The sequence below is a fragment of the Papaver somniferum genome, chromosome 1 (assembly GCF_003573695.1).
Source record: "Papaver somniferum cultivar HN1 chromosome 1, ASM357369v1, whole genome shotgun sequence".
Lineage (NCBI taxonomy): Eukaryota > Viridiplantae > Streptophyta > Magnoliopsida > Ranunculales > Papaveraceae > Papaver > Papaver somniferum.
The window spans coordinates 226,968,446-226,985,098 of NC_039358.1; the positions used below are offsets into that span (position 1 = coordinate 226,968,446).

General features: G+C 37.3%; 1 protein-coding gene across 2 annotated transcripts; it reads right to left on the reverse strand.

Moving 5' to 3' along the window:
• Nucleotides 1-2,462: 2,462 nt before the first annotated feature.
• On the reverse strand, nt 2,463-5,011 carry LOC113337831 (uncharacterized protein At2g39795, mitochondrial-like). Of its 2 annotated transcripts, none has more exons than XM_026583417.1 (4): nt 4,903-5,011; nt 3,296-3,698; nt 2,878-3,215; nt 2,463-2,785 (listed from the first exon to the last, which is right to left on the reverse strand). In XM_026583417.1, exons 2-4 carry the CDS (start codon nt 3,545-3,547, stop codon nt 2,626-2,628), a joined length of 750 nt encoding a protein of 249 aa, XP_026439202.1. In that variant the 5' UTR covers nt 3,548-3,698; nt 4,903-5,011; the 3' UTR covers nt 2,463-2,625. The 2 variants fall into 2 exon arrangements, with proteins under 2 accessions (XP_026439202.1, XP_026439197.1); XM_026583412.1 differs by having other exon boundaries at nt 3,296-3,687; nt 4,903-4,992.
• Nucleotides 5,012-16,653: the final 11,642 nt, after the last annotated feature.

Below are 16,653 nucleotides of genomic sequence, written 5' to 3' on the forward strand. Positions count from 1 at the left end.
AGACATGATTAATTCCCTATTCCTCTTCCTTCCTTGGGGTGTATGTCCCCTGCCCCCAACACTTCCTTGGCTATCAAGATTCAAGAACTGTCCCTGTCACCGTGTATCTGTTCAAGTTTTTTTTTTACTCTTTTCAACACTAATTCTTGATTTTTTTGTTTTTTTAGAAACATAAAATTCTTGACTTTTTTTTTTGTTTTTTGTTTTTTTTTTTTGGTGTGTCAGCTCCTAAGCCTAATAATGAAAATTCATCGGGTTTAGTAAGTAGGGTTTGAGACAGTTATAGGTAATCAGTAATGTAGGTTTTGTACTTAACACTGTCTCTCTGCATTATATTGCCTTATGTCTTTCTATTCTAGCCTTCAATCCCTTGACGGAAATAGTGTTCTTGCCTATGAATCTGTTAATTCTACCCACAACAACAGAAAAAATGTTGCGGTTTGAATAAAAACGGTGTAGAAAGCGAAAGAACAGAGTGCTTTTTACATGAGAACTTGAGGGTTGCTCACTTATTTAACGACCTTATTTAATTCTCAACTGACTTACTATTACAGTAAAGCCAACACGTAATATGTAGAACCAAGTACAGTAGTAGGTATCTCATTACTATTTAAGTCATGGAGGAGGATAAAAAATATAGAGTTTCTTTCATTGATTGAGACATAACTAATTCTCTATTCCTCTTCTTCCTTGGGGTGTATTCCCCCACAACACTGCAACTGCTATTTGGCTATCAAGACACGTCCCTATCTGTTCTTTTTCTACGTACTCTTTTCAACCCAAAAATTCCCAAAAGCCTAATAATTTGATTTAGTATGTTGAGACTATCCAAGGAAAAGATGGATTTGTTGTTGGTAGTTGAGAAAGCTAAAAACTGCACTTAATGGTGCTCGTTCATACACAGGGAAGGGATGGGTAGAGTCTCTTTCAAGTCTGATCAGTTGTATTCTTCCCGTGAGAAAGAGAAATTGTAGTACTTGACATTACAGTTAAGAATAAAGTTAATGATACACTATTACTACGAGTAGTAGGAAAGACCGTGCAGACTGCAGGTAAAAGTTCGGGGCAGAACAGAAGTAGTAAAAGTAAATCCAGGTTCTAACTGTTGGATTTACCTTTATGGTTAAAATCTTGATGGTTGTAGTAATCTTTGTTCACTTGCTTTTTGCCCCTGCACCATGCCCTAAAAACTGGAGGAAGCAGCAGAAGCAGAAGAAATTTGAAATCTGTTGCGAGATGGGGAAAGGAGAAGCAGCAGAAATTTGACTTCCTTCGGTTTTTTTCGCGTGGTTCCAATACTATTTTTTTGAATTTTGATTTTTGGCTACTTGTTATTTTGTTGTGGCATTTTCAGTTATCAAGAATTTATGGATTTCTAGGATAACAGTACGCATAATTAATTCTAGGATAACAGTAGGCCAGAGATGATGTACTCCTGCATGTGTATGGCTAATCCCCTAGAGATGATAGTAACATTTTGTTGGATTGTAGTACCTTTCAAACGTAAAAAATCTCTCAGGCTAATCCTCTAAATGACTAGTTTCCTTTAAAAATCTTGACCCTCACAACTGCAGGTATAAATAGGTATAGCATCTATAAATAAACATTAGTAAAGTTATTCATAAGTGTTTTGTTGGAGTTGATGAGGAAGGAACTGAAGGAGGTGCTGCTACTTCCATAGAGTTTAGGCGTGCTTCTGCAGGTGGTGGTACTCGCAGATCATCCTTTCATGTTTATCATCGAAGACGACCTTCCTGGGGTTTTATTATTCACTGGATACGTCCTTAATCCCTTGCTATAACCTCTTAATCACTACTAACTCAGGGTTGCTTTGATCATTCGTCGGAATTGTTATATACTTCCAGTACTGTTACAGTTTAATCTCTCTTTTACTTGAAGCAAGTAGTTTAAAAATGTTTTTCAGCTGGATTGAGTTTTGCTTGTTTTGGTTATGTTTCGCCATAGGAATTTGACATTTGTGAAAAGTTTAAGAACAAAGTTTTGAATTTTATGATTTTCTTTGAAGTTTGTAAATTCACCTTGCTAGCTTTTCCATTGCGAAATTTCTTGTTCCGCAGCATAAAAATTTGATTTTGGATTTTCATTATCATCTTGCCAGAAGCTGGAATGGTAAAAAAAGAACAAAAACTAAGCAAACGGAGACTTTCCTGTTCAGAAACGTCTATGTTTTCCAGAACATTTTAGGTCATATCGACTATTTAGTTATCAGAAGGGGCCATAGATGTAAGTTTAAGCCATGTATCCCACCCAAGTAATGCCTGCCCATGGTTGAGGTCAGTATGAATACTTTCAATTGATTCCACTACCAAGTCCCAGCGAGGTTTGTCGTACATGTGTATGATGTACACGTGGATCTACTGTTTTTTACAAAAAAAATTTAGGAAAGAATGCAGACAGTTATGATGCAGATTTCAGTTCTTGGAATTGCAGAAAGCAATGCCTTATCAAAGAACGGGAAGCAGATGCGACCTAGATTATAACTACTAGTATATCATTGTTGAGAGTCATCAATGAAACAAAACAAAATTGTAGCTGAAACTTCTTCGGACAAATTTCTCCAAAAACGAACAAGTATAAGAGCATTTACAACAAAAGAAGACTTATCTACTTTTCGATAAAAGATCTGACATTTCCCATCCATCGGATAAGCTCGATTTTATCTTTGTTCTTCATATATTCATGCAGGGAAACAGCAAGTTCTTCACTTACGCCCCTTACCTCCAGGAATTCCTGAAGCGAACTCTGGAGCTGGTCCTCCAAGTCCCTGAAAGCATAACAATGAATGATAAAACAAGGTATCAGAATCAGAAAAACAAGAAAAGAATAAGAAAGAGAAAGCGGCAATTAAGGTCATACTTAAAATTTTGTCCTGCGTGGCGTTTCACAACCGTTCCATCACGCCTGAGCAGGAACACATTTTGAATTTCGAGGCGATCCGGCCAAGCAAAGCATACAAATTGAAGAACACTATCATTTTCACCCTTTGAGATGCTGACTACCGAGCTAAATCGCAGCTGCATATTCCTGTCTGCATCCTCATCGGTATCATCATCACTGTTTTTTGGTGCAGGACAAATCCCATCGAACATTGTCGACTCAATTTGTATATCCTCTTCTCCATATTTTCTTCTCAATCTGATCCATTGTTCTCCAGGACGATCTTCCACGGTAAAAGAGCCGAGTGTCGTAACAGGCTTTACAAAAGAAACACAATACTCAAAAATCAAACATGAGATGAAAACTGCTAATACACAAAGAAAGGATTACTCTTTACCTCTTTGGGAGGAGCATAATCAGACTCATATTGGATTTCGTTTTGAAGAATTCTCAAAATATTTCCTTCAAATACTGATTTAGGTGTCTCAGAATAAGTTTGAGTCTGAAAGAAAGAGTTAAAGAAAGGTTTCTGTATATCGCCACAGAGAGGTCGTTGCAGTCGTGAAAATGAAGTTTTAGATGAAATGGACGAATAATGCAAACACGTTTTTTGGGATGCTCGAATCAAGCGGTTCATCGAAGTTCTCATGTGTATAAAATAAGCAATTAGGATTCTATAAATGGACTGATAGCTACTAAATCAAATGTTCTGTTTAGAAGAGGATTTGAGCACCAAAAACTGATTGAGCTCTCAGACAATTGCACTCCTCCATCCACAAACAAATCGCCCTGAAAGAATTCTTTTCATAAACAAACCTGATTCAGTAAATGACTCGGTAATAAACAACAATAATAAAGCATAAAACATTAAATTTAACTGAAAGCAACATTAAAATGTAAACAAACAGATACACACTATTTTCCTACGCCCTAGAAAAAGGGATTAACCATGTCTCCAAATCACTCAGATTGCCAGAAAGATAAGATATCTCAATGGAGCCGATCAAAGAAAAGATAACTCAACAGAGATGATCTCCAACATCCCCAGCAGTTTTTCAATTTGACTCGATATACTAAGCATAGAACTGTTGACGAACACATTAACTTGCACATTCAACAATGGTTATATGAAAGTATAAGCTCTAATACTCCCAAAAAAGTGTATCCATGTATCATTAACAGAAACATACTGAGATTTACTAACAAAATCGCTTCTTTTGTACATCAATTATCCAAATCAATGGAGGTAATCTCTAACATCCCCAATGATTTTATCTTTTTAACTCGATATACTGACTAACACATTCACTTGGACATTCAACAATATATAGATGAAAATATAAGCTCTAATACTCCCAAAAAAGAATATCTATGTCTCATTAACAGAAACATACCAAGATTTTCTAATAAAACCACTTCTTTTGTACATCAATTATCCAAATCATTGGAAAGAACTTTCATTCATTCATAATAACAGCACGATTGGCAAAATCCTGCTACATCCAAATGAACCACATTCAACAATAGCTAAATTGACATACTTCCAGCAACCACAATTAGTAATTCAAAAAACTCAGTAATTAGCAATTGGGTATCTGAGTTCACCAATTAGCAGCACCATTGAGCTACCTATTCTTGTTATTAAATTAGCTAATCATAAACCCTATTGCTTCAAATTACTAAAACCAATCCTAAATTTCAATTCCCAATTTCTAATCAAACAGTTTACATGCATAAAATGTGTGTGTTCATCCTATGTTACTTCTGCTGGTTTATTTATTCATTTTAGGTTCCAATTTGGTGTAAGAAACTTCAGTAATCAAACAGTAGGGCAATAAAATTCATACTTTGCTGATAAAATTTAAATTCTTTCCTAGGGTTTCCTTTTTAGACAATGATGATTACATAGCAAAAAGATTTATCAAGCAGAAACAATCTTACAAAGATTGAGGACATAGACCGTTTTTACTTTTTCAAGACATAAATGTGGGATATCGGATGTACCTGGTGGTGGCAAGGCTGCTGCTGCTGCTGCTGCGAAGAGGAAGATGAAACAGCTTCGTAGAGATGGGAAGAACAGGTAATTTTATTTGCTGCTTGTTAAAGACATGCCTAGCCCCAAACCAATTGTGTTCGAGAAGAGGCACACGTATATTTTAGGTGGCCCTATGTATTTTTTGGGGTGCGCGAATAGGATATGTGAAAGGACTTTGCAAACTGACAGGGGTAGTCCTCGGGGAGTTGGGGAGTAGAGTTGAATATCGTTAAGTTTTTACCCTTTAGTCGTGGGGAGTTCGAAGGAGTCTCACAAAATTCCCGTTAGTCGTAGGAGAGTTTAGAAGAGTCTCACAAACTCCCTAAAAAACCCCGATAGTTATGGGGGAGTTTGAAAGAAACTCTTGAACTCCCTGTTAGTGGTAAAAACTAAAATGTTAGGGAGTTGGTTTTTTTTTAGGGAGTCCTGGGGAATTTACAGTGTATTTTTGCCTTACTACAAATCTCTCAAACTCCCTACACTTAAAACATCAAACTCTCTCAAACTCCATATACACTCTTATACACCCTCAAAATCCCCAAAATTCAAAATACATTAAACACCCCCAACTCACCCGTGGACAAACCCATTCGATTTTTTATCTATTTATTTATTTATGCTTAAAAGGTTAAAATTTTGAAAAATTGAAAATTGGAAAAGAAAATGAGATGGAGAAGCGCCTAAGCGATACAAAGAGAGCGACTTAACGGTCTACTCCAACACGCTGACTAACATCAGAACATAAATAACGAGCAAACAAAGTCCCCAAGTCAAACAATCAAGCAAAAATGAAATCCAAACGGGAGCATAAAAAACTCCAACAACCAAGAGAACCAACCTAGGCTGACACATGGAGCCAATACAAAACTTAAAAACAAAGAGGACAGGCAATAAGACTAAGAAACGACCTATCTTGGTTTGAGTTCTATGACCTCTCCACAAATGTTCTTGTTTATCACTCTTAGGGCTTCCATTATTCCAAGTGAGCTTCTTATGCTTTCTATATTTTCTCTTTATATTTCTCTCTTTTCTTTTTGAGATCTTGTCTTCATAGGACAATAAATTCGACTTCTTCTCGAAATCACAATCATCCAAATCTTCACTATCTTCTTCAACTTCTTCAATAATGACTTTGTCTTCATTAACCACCTTGTAAAGGGCACTATCTTCCATATTCCTTACTACTATCAATTGAGAATCTACTTTCTTCTCTAAAGTCACTTAACATCAAAATGGGTTCTTTTTCGGAGAATTCGCTGCCTTGACAATCTTTTTTGCAGATGACATCTGAGATACTCCCCTTTATGACGAGATTTGGCTTTGGAAACCATCATCAATCTCCCTGTAATGCATCTGAGGAGGTTAAGCTCCCTTTACCATTGTCAATCTTTGTTAATATTGTCTGATTCGAAGCTGCAGATTTTTGCTGGACTGGTGCAACCTTGATTGCTAGGTCTGTGTTGTTGGGATAATTGGATCGCTCTGATACCAATTGTTGGGGTTCAGAGCCATATACGTGCTAATCTTGCGGAAACATATTAGCTAACAAGAAATACTTGATCTCTCGGATTGCTCCATGAACCTTACTATGATCTAGAATAAGAAGAAGAGGAAGAGAACCACATATATGCAATCCATAAAAAAAGCAATAAGAATAAAATACTCACATATTTAACGTGGTTCAACAATATACACAATGTGTGTAATATTGTCTACATCCACTAAACGGCTACGACCTCTTTATTCATTATAGAATTACCACTGAGAATTACACAACTGATTGACTAAATCAATGCATCGACTCACCACAACGTGACCGAACACAAGAACTCTCACAAGAACCCTATAAGATCCAAAGTAGTGTCTTCACCCATACGAGATAATGTTTACCGCATTATCTACCACGACGATATTATCTTCTCTGCACACCCTGATATAGATTACCATGAACGCCTTTAGCTCAACACCAATAATCTAATCCATCACCACCAAGATGCAAGATGTCTTACCAACATCTCCATATGTATACTCCATAACGACATATCTTCCAACATCCATAAGTATCCCATAAGCACCATAATGGTGTACTTCTTCCACCATTAGGTCTCTCACATAACCACCTCAATAGGTGGGATGAATCCCTCACATCTCTATGAGATTTACATTAAGGATTCCATGACAAAAACACTTAGCCTAGACCTCCTTATATAGGAGTCACAAACTTGGTTCCCAAGGAAACCATGGTCAATTAGGAAACCCATCTTATATATGGAAGTTATCTTAAACCAACTACATTTCCCAAATGGGGCCTTTATGGAACCTTCTTCTTTGACCTAAACTAGGAAACCGTCGTTTCCTTACAAATATCCACCTCGGATCATGCATTCATGCATGAGACGATCAACTATTATCCCTCCATCTTCTGAACATTGATTGCACCATCACTGGTTGCCTACATATCCTCAATAGGAATCAAACCGAAAATGTAGTTCACCCAAATTGTTCCGTAGAACCTCCACCAGAAAAGAGCAAACCAAACTTGAACGTCACCACCTCAGACTTAACAATCCAACCTACTGGTGATTGTACAAATCTCCACAACGGTGAAAAATCTGACCATCTCAACAAATCAACATCATATGATCATCCGTTATGCAACATCTTGAGAAAATACACCTTACTCCTTTATGTTGACAACTCCACATTGATTGGCATCATTCCAGGTGTATTGCATGCCAACTCAATCGTACCATATAACATTTCCATATGCCTTCATCGAACTTAGTTACGTTCATTATAAGCCCTTGAGCCTTCGCCACCTCTGAAATTGCTCCATACTACGAACAAAGCTCCGTCTAGGCTTTCCTTGCTCCACCTGAGTCAATGTTCCGCTATTCTAAGCCACTAACTCCAAGTTACGCACTACATCCGTTAGGTTTGACATCCATAACTACTCGATAAGCAAATGAAACTACCGCAGTAGCCTCCATGCGTCTGACTAAGTATTACCTTAGCAGAACCATAGTCTTCATCTTCGTCTCTAAACTCCAGCTGAGTCAACTGCTTACTTAAACAACTGATCACATACTTGCTCTTTTCCATGAGCATGTCCTCCAAAGCGAGTTAACGAGAAACTTGCGTTAGTTTGTCATAAACCAACCTTCATGTTAGCTTCCAAGAAACTAACCATCTTGTATGTACCAAAGCATATTGAGCATGACTCTAACTACGCACCAAATACAACCAATCGATGGATCATTGCCACTGCGTGCTAATCTCGAGCTCATCTCTTATGAATCTTTCTTTTCGAGCCTATATCCGATTGGATCATGATTCTACGACCATATTTCCCCAATTGAGTTTTACTCCTTCAAACAGCTCATCATATCTTCGACCATTGCATACATACCAAACACGTGTATAGCTTCACAGAGACTTCGATGGCTGACACACCAATCATCTTCACCACTTCAGCAACCTCAACGGGCTTTGACAACAATTTCCTTTTTACGGGCTTTAACATAATTTTCAAGATAGTATTTTATAAATTTCTTAGCAAGCATGTAGTTTCGACTTCGCGACAGTCAAACCACAACATAATAAAACTTGGATAACATTGTGACTAATGTCGAAGAATTCATTTTTACCATTGTAATAATACATAAAGTCACACATTCTGCCTTGTGCATATCCTTTTCCCAATCTTGCTCCAAAAAACATACACCAACATCTGAAATCTGATAATCCGTCCTTCACACAAAGACCCAATCACACCCAGCCATAATCTGAAATCTTTGGTAACTTCATCAAGCCCCAAGCATTTCAAGACGCTGATGTGTTTATTTTCTCAAACTATGTAGAGAAAATAACTTGACGGAAACTAAATCGTTGTTGAACCAAAATTTCTCAATAGAAATCTTTACCTTCATCTCTACAGGCTCTGTCCCTATTGAAATCAATTTCAATAATTGTAGCAGATGAGCAAACCACCAAATATTATCATTGTTATAATGTAGCTCTCTCCAACAGAAAGTCTCGCACTGATCATTAGGAAATCAAATAGCCAACGAATAATAAAGGTTGACAGAAAAACACGCCGAAATTGTAGCCCTCTCAAATTCATGCACCGTGTCTTCTTCTACTCGTAGCCATAACACCATACACATTGTAGTATTGTATCTTTATTATTTAAACTCTTGAAGTGTCCAAGCGATACCTTTTTAATTCCTCACAACGGGTCTTCACCAAAGTAGGAACGTATCCGCAATACAAGTAGACCAACCTGTTTCTTCAAACGGTATTGCACTTCAACCAGCTCTGATCGACTTCAAATGGTGTACAACCAAAAATAAATCTTCGACTGAACGTCATCGACAAGAATCAAAAGATCACAAACTATCTATCTTCTCCATCGAAAACAGTACAAGAGATACTTCAGAAAACATTGTTCTACCCAACACAATGGCATACTCAACACAGACAAACAAACTCTACAAACTGTGTCGACAAACTACTTATTATACAATAATAAGAAACCATAGCTCCACCACAACCAATATCACATCTCATCCAACGATCCATGTCATGCAACTTATTTGTAGCCACATGCTTCAAATACTAAGACTGAAAATCAAACTCTTCACTTCTAGAACATGCCGAACCCTGGCCAACGGTCAACACATCCAAAACGAAAACCTACTACGATATTTTCCCAAATCCTTATTGCAACAATCAACTAAGGCAGAACGAATATGAACTCATCTTCACATTCTTCAACTTAATGTTAAAGAAAATCAGCAACATGATCTAATTGATGACAATTGATAACCAAACTATTGTTTCCCTTAGTTTGGAACAATAATGAGACTTTGGCATGCTTATATTTCATCTTTACTTTCACAAACATACAAATCAATATTTGTATCTCAACTACGATACTCTTGCCTTCTTGTGTCTTTCCAAGCAAACACCAATTAATTGAAAAACAACTACGCAGGTCTTTCAAACAGTTCACAAGAATATGGTACAAAGTATAGAGAATAATAAATTTACTTGAAGCCATGCATAGGGTTTATGCTCCAATAAGAATCAATGCCAAGTCTCCAATTTAGAGCACCACAAATATCAAGACCATACATCTTGACCATATCGAATTCAGATCACTTGATATAATCTCATTCCTTCAGAAGTACACTTTACTTTGATTTGTTCCCAAAACTGATGAAATCAAATCCTACACATACTTGATAACATCAAACTCTGCATCTTCGGAAGCTATAACATCAAATTCTCACACACTTGATGAAACCAAATCCTTTGTCTTTAAAATTTTCTACTACTGGAAAACCCAAAACTTCTCTCGTCAAATATTATATCCAACCTAAAGCTCTGATACCAATTGTTGGGGCAATTGGTATCTAACCTAAAGCTCTGATACCAATTGGATCGCTCTGATACTAATTGTTAGGGTTCAGAGCCATCTACGTGCTAATCTTGCGGAAACATATTAGCTAACAAGAAATATTTGATCTCTCGGATTGCTCACTATGATCTAGGATAAGAAGAAGAGAAATAGAACCACATATATGCAAGCCATAAACAAAGCAATAAGAATAAAGTACTCATAGATTTAACGTGGTTCAACAATTTACACAATGTGCGTAATATTGTATACATCCACCAAACGGCTACGACCTCTTTATTCATTATAGAATTACCACTGAGAATTACACAACTGATTGACTAAATCAATGCATCGACTCACCACAACGTGACCGAACACAAGAACTCTCACAAGCACCCTATAAGATCCAAAGTAGTGTCTTCACCCATACGAGATAATGTTTACCGCATTATCTACCACGACGATATGATCTTCTATGCACACCCTGATATAGATTACCATGAACGCCTTTAGCTCAACACCAATAATCTAATCCAGCACCACCAAGATGATCTTCTCCTCAACAAGATGTCTTACCAACATCTCCATATGTATACTCCATAACGACATATCTTCCAACATCCATAAGTATCCCATAAGCACCATAATGGTGTACTTCTTCCACCATTAGGTCTCTCACATAACCACCTCAATAGGTGGGATGAATCCCTCACATCTCTATGAGATTTACATTGAGGATTCGATGACAAAAAAACTTAGCCTAGACCTCCTTATATAGGAGTCACAAACTTGGTTCCCAAGGAAACCATGGTCAATTAGGAAACCCATCTTATATATGGAAGTTATCTTAAACCAACTACGTTTCCCAAATGGGGCCTTTATGGAACCTTCTTCTTTGACCTAAACTAGGAAACCGCCGTTTCCCTACAAATCTCCACCTCGGGTCATGCATTCATGCATGAGACGATCAACTATTATCCCTCCATCTTCTGAACATTGATTGCACCATCACTGGTTTCCTACATATCCTCAATAGAAATCAAACCGAAAATGTAGTTCACCCAAATTGTTCCGTAAAACCTTCACCAGAAAAGAGCAAACCAAACTTGAACGTCACCACCTCATACTTAACAATCCAACCTACTGGTGATTGTACAAATCTCCACAACGGTGAAAAATCTGACCATCTCAACAAATCAACATCATATGATCATCCGTTATGCAACATATCGAGAAAATAAACCTTACTCCTTTATGTTCACAACTCCACATTGGTTGGCATCATTCCAGGTGTATTGCATGCCAACTCAATCAGACCATATAACATTATTATCCATATGCTTCCATCGAACTTAGTTACGTTCATTATGCGCCCTTGAGCCTTCGCCACCTCCGAAATTGCTCCATATTACGAACAAAGCTCCGTCTAGGCTTTCCTTGCTCCACCTGAGTCAATGTTCCGCTATTCTAAGCCACTAAATCCAAGTTACGCACCACATCCGTTAGGGTTGACATCCATAACTACCCGATAAGCAAATGAAACTACCACACTAGCCTCCATGCGTCTGACTAAGTATTACCTTAGCAGAACCATAGTCTTCATCTTCGTCTCTAAACTCCAGCCGAGTCAACTGCTTACTTAAACAACTGATCACATACTTTCTCTTTTCCATGAGCATGTCCTCCAAAGCGAGTTAACGAGAAACTTGTGTTAGTTTGTCATAAACCAACCTTCATGTTAGCTCCCAAGAAACTAACCATCTTGTATGTACCAAAGCATATTGAGCATGACTCTAACTACGCACCAAATACAACCAATCGATGGATCATTGCCACTGCGTGCCAATATCGAGCTCATCTCTTATGAATCTTGCTTTACGAGCCTATCTCCGGTTGGATCATGATTCTATGACCATATTTCCCCAATTGAGTTTTACTCCTTCAAAAAGCTCATCATATCTTCGACCATTGCATACATACCAAACACATGTATAGCTTCACAGAGACTTCGATGGCTGACACACCAATCATCTTCACCACTTCAGCAACCTCAACGGGCTTTGACAACAATGTCCTTTTTACGGGCTTTAACATAATTGTCAAGATAGTATTTTATCAATTTCTTAGCAAGCATGTAGTTTCGACTTCGCGACTGTCAAACCACAACATAATAAGACTTGTATAACACTGTGACTAATGTCGAAGAATTCATTGTTACCGTTGTAATAATACATAAAGTCACACATTCTGCCTTGTGCATATCCTTTTCCCAATCTTGCTCCAAAAAACATACACCAACGTCCGAAATCTGATAATCCGTCCTTCACACAAAGACCCAATCACACCCAGCCATAATCTGAAACCTCTGGTAACTTCATCAATCCCCAAGAAATTCAAGACGCTGATGTGTTTATTTTCTCAAACTATGTAGAGAAAATAACTTGACGGAAACTAAATCGTTGTTGAACCAAAATTTCTCAATAGAAATCTTTACATTCATCTCTACAGGCTCTGTCCCAATTGAAATCAATTTCAATAATTGTAGCAGATGAGCAAACCACCAAATATTATCATTGTTATAATGTAGGTCTCTCCAACAGAAAGTCTCACACTGATCATTAGGAAATCAAATAGCCAACGAATAATAAAGGTTGACGGAAAAACACGCCGAAATTGTAGCCCTCTCAAATTCATGCACCGTGTCTTCTCCTGCTCGTAGCTATAACACCATACACATCATAGTATTGTATCTTTATTATTTAAACTCTTGAAGTGTCCAAGCGATACCTTTTTAATTCCTCACAACGGGTCTTCACCAAAGTAGGAACGTATCCGCAATACAAGTAGACCAACCTGTTTCTTCAAACGGTCTTGCACTTCAACCAGATCCGATCGACTTCAAATGGTTTACAACCAAAAATAAATCTTCGACTGAACGTCATAGACAAGAATCAAAAGATCACAAACTATCTATCTTCTCCATCGAAAACAGTACAAGAGAAACTTCAGAAAACATTGTTCTACCCAACACAATGGCATACTCAACACAGACAAACAAACTCTACAAACTGTGTCGACAAACTACTTCTTATACAATAATAAGAAACCATACCTCCACCACAACCAATATCACATCTCATCCAACGATCCATGTCCTGCAACTTATTTGTAGCCACATGCTTCAAATACTAAGACTGAAAATCAAACTCTTCACTTCTAGAACATGCCGAACCCTGGCCCACGGTCAACACATCCAAAATGAAAACCTACTACGATATTTTCCTAAATCCTTATTGCAACAATCAACTAAGGCAGAACGAATATGAACTCATCTTCACATTCTTCAACTTAATATTAAAGAAAATCAGCAACATGATCTAATTGATGACGATAGATAACCAAACTATTGTTTCCCTTGGTTTGGAACAATAATGAGACTTTGGCATGCTTATATTTCATCTTTACTTTCACAAACGTACAAATCAATATTTGTATCTCAACTACGATACTCTTGCCTTCTTGTGTCTTGCCAAGCAAACACCAATTAATTGAAAAACAACTACGCAGGTCTTTCAAACAGTTCACAAGAATATGGTACAAAGTATAGAGAATAAATAAACTTACTTGAAGCCATGCATAGGGTTTATGCTCCAATAAGAATCAATGCGAATTCTCCAATTTATAGCACCACAAATATCAAGACCATACATCTTGACCATATCGAATGCAGATCACCTATATAATCTCATTCCTTCAGAAGTACGCTTTACTTTGCTTTGTTCCCAAAACTGATGAAATCAAATCCTACACATACCTGATAACATCAAACTCTGCATCTTCGTAAGCTATAACATCAAATCCTCACATACTTGATGAAACCAAATCCTTTGTCTTTAAGATTTTCTACTACTGGAAAACCCAAAACTTCTCTCGTCAAATATTGTATCCAACCTAAAGCTCTGATACCAATTGTTGGGGCAATTGGTATCTAACCTAAAGCTCTGATACCAATTGGATCTCTCTGATACCGATTGTTGGGGTTCAGAGCCATCTACGTGCTAATCTTGCGGAAACATATTAGCTAACAAGAAATACTTGATCTCTCGGATTGCTCACTATGATATAGGATAAGAAGAAGAGAAATATAACCACATATATGGAATCCATAAACAAAGCAATAAGAATAAAGTACTCACAGATTTAACGTGGTTCAACAATATACACAATGTGCGTAATATTGTCTACATCCACCAAACGGCTACGACCTCTTTATTCATTATAGAATCACCACTGAGAATTACACAACTGATTGACTAAATCAATGCATCGACTCACCACAACGTGACCGAACACAAGAACTCTCAGAAGCACCCTATAAGATCCAAAATAGTGTCTTCACCCATACGATATAATGTTTACCGCATTATCTACCACGACGACATGATCTTCTATGCACACCCTGATATAGATTACCATGAACGCCTTTAGCTCAACACCAATAATCTAATCCAGCACCACCAAGATGATCTTCTCCTCAACAAGATGTCTTACCAACATCTCCATATATATACTCCATAACGACATATCTTCCAACATCGATAAGTATACCATAAGCACCATAATGGTGTACTTCTTCCACCATTAGGTCTCTCACATAACCACTTCAATAGGTGGGATGAATCCCTCACATCTCTATGAGATTTACATTGAGGATTCCATGACAAAAACACTTAGCCTAGACCTCCTTATATAGGAGTCACAAACTTGGTTCCCAAGGAAACCATGGTCAATTAGGAAACCCATCTTATATATGGAAGTTATCCTAAACCAACTACGTTTCCCAAACGGGGCCTTTCCGGAACCTTCTTCTTTGACCTAAACTAGGAAACCGTCGTTTCCCTACATGTGCCACCTTCCATTGACTTCTCTGCTCCTTTGCCGTCATGACCTGTAGGAGCATTTCCACTTGACATTGAAGCACTGCCAATAACTTCGGCTCCCTTTCCATTACGAGATGGAAATATGGCCCATACTTTTCGATTTGTGTAATTTTTGTAAAGGAAGTCTTCTCTTAAATATGGCCCATACTTTTCCTTCCTAGTTTGAGGCCTATACAGTTTTTGAGGCCTATGCACTTTATCCGAGGCTTGGTAGGGTTATTAGTAAGGGTGAGCATGGGCCGGTATGGGCCGATTTTTGCATTATCCACATACAATCCAGTAGATGACGGATTTCAACGACATCCAATCCAATATCCAGCGGATTTGTATTTAATGGATGCACGGATGGACGGATTGGATGCGGATTACCCAATGGATTTCTTTTGTAATTGAACTTTCGAACTAAAAAAATAAAACTAAAATGATTTGAGTAATGACCGATCAAGGAATAATAAGAGGAGAATATGACTTAATTTCGCGTCTTAATCTCAAGCCATAAAAAGTTTGATGGAAGAAAACGATGAAGAGATAAATCGATTATATGATGGACTATTAAAAAGAGATATTTTGTAAAAGAGTCGTATCGTTTTAGTTATATTAGGGTCTGGATCGTAGAACATGTCGTTGATGCAATAGGGTCGTAGACTGACTTTGACCGTCTGCTATGTTTACTAAAATACCCATATGAAATAGTTGACTGACTTATTATCCTAACCTAGTTAAATACTTAACTGAATTAAGTTCACGGTTGCATCTTTTGATTCCGGGGGTGGTCATTTGCGGGGCCAGTTCATGTTGCCGATGATTCTTGGTGGTTTAAATGATGACATGCTATTCATGTGTTCAAGTTAGTCACATATCTGAAATATTCAACCCTGGTTTCCCATAACAATTGGCACTAATATTATTAAAATTGTCAAACTTGTTTACTAATGTCCAGTTTTCTTATTAGTTTTCTGAGTAATTCAACAAATTTTTATTTTCTATTTAAATCAAAGTTTCCCAGTTTCAATCACTAGAAGCTATAACCCATACAAATACTAGCATTATAGCCTAATTACAAACAGAAACATGTTTCTTATCTTTCATGGGATCATACGCTCAAGGTAGTCAATATCGGTTGTACAGGCCGATATTACAGGTATTTATCGGATATCGGAAAATACCTATACGATATCGAAAAATATCGGCGATACAAAGACGGAACCATATTATCGGTTGTACAGGCCGGTACAGACGGATATATCGGTTTTACTCGTACACCGATAATATCGTTTCGTGAATAAATTTTTCATCAACATGCATCTATACTTTACATACCAGTACAATGTCAATTGGAGAAGGTAAAAATCCCTAATATATTTATAATATAAAAC

Bases quoted from the DNA above. Each gene is read 5' to 3' on its own strand.
- LOC113337831 (XM_026583417.1), bottom strand. From the start codon at position 3,547: ATGAGAACTTCGATGAACCGCTTGATTCGAGCATCCCAAAAAACGTGT. The intron at 3,216-3,295 runs GTAAAGAGTAAT...TCTTTTGTAAAG, and splicing joins ATTATGCTCCTCCCAAAGAG to CCTGTTACGACACTCGGCTC. The intron at 2,786-2,877 runs GTATGACCTTAA...TTATGCTTTCAG, and splicing joins CACGCAGGACAAAATTTTAA to GGACTTGGAGGACCAGCTCC.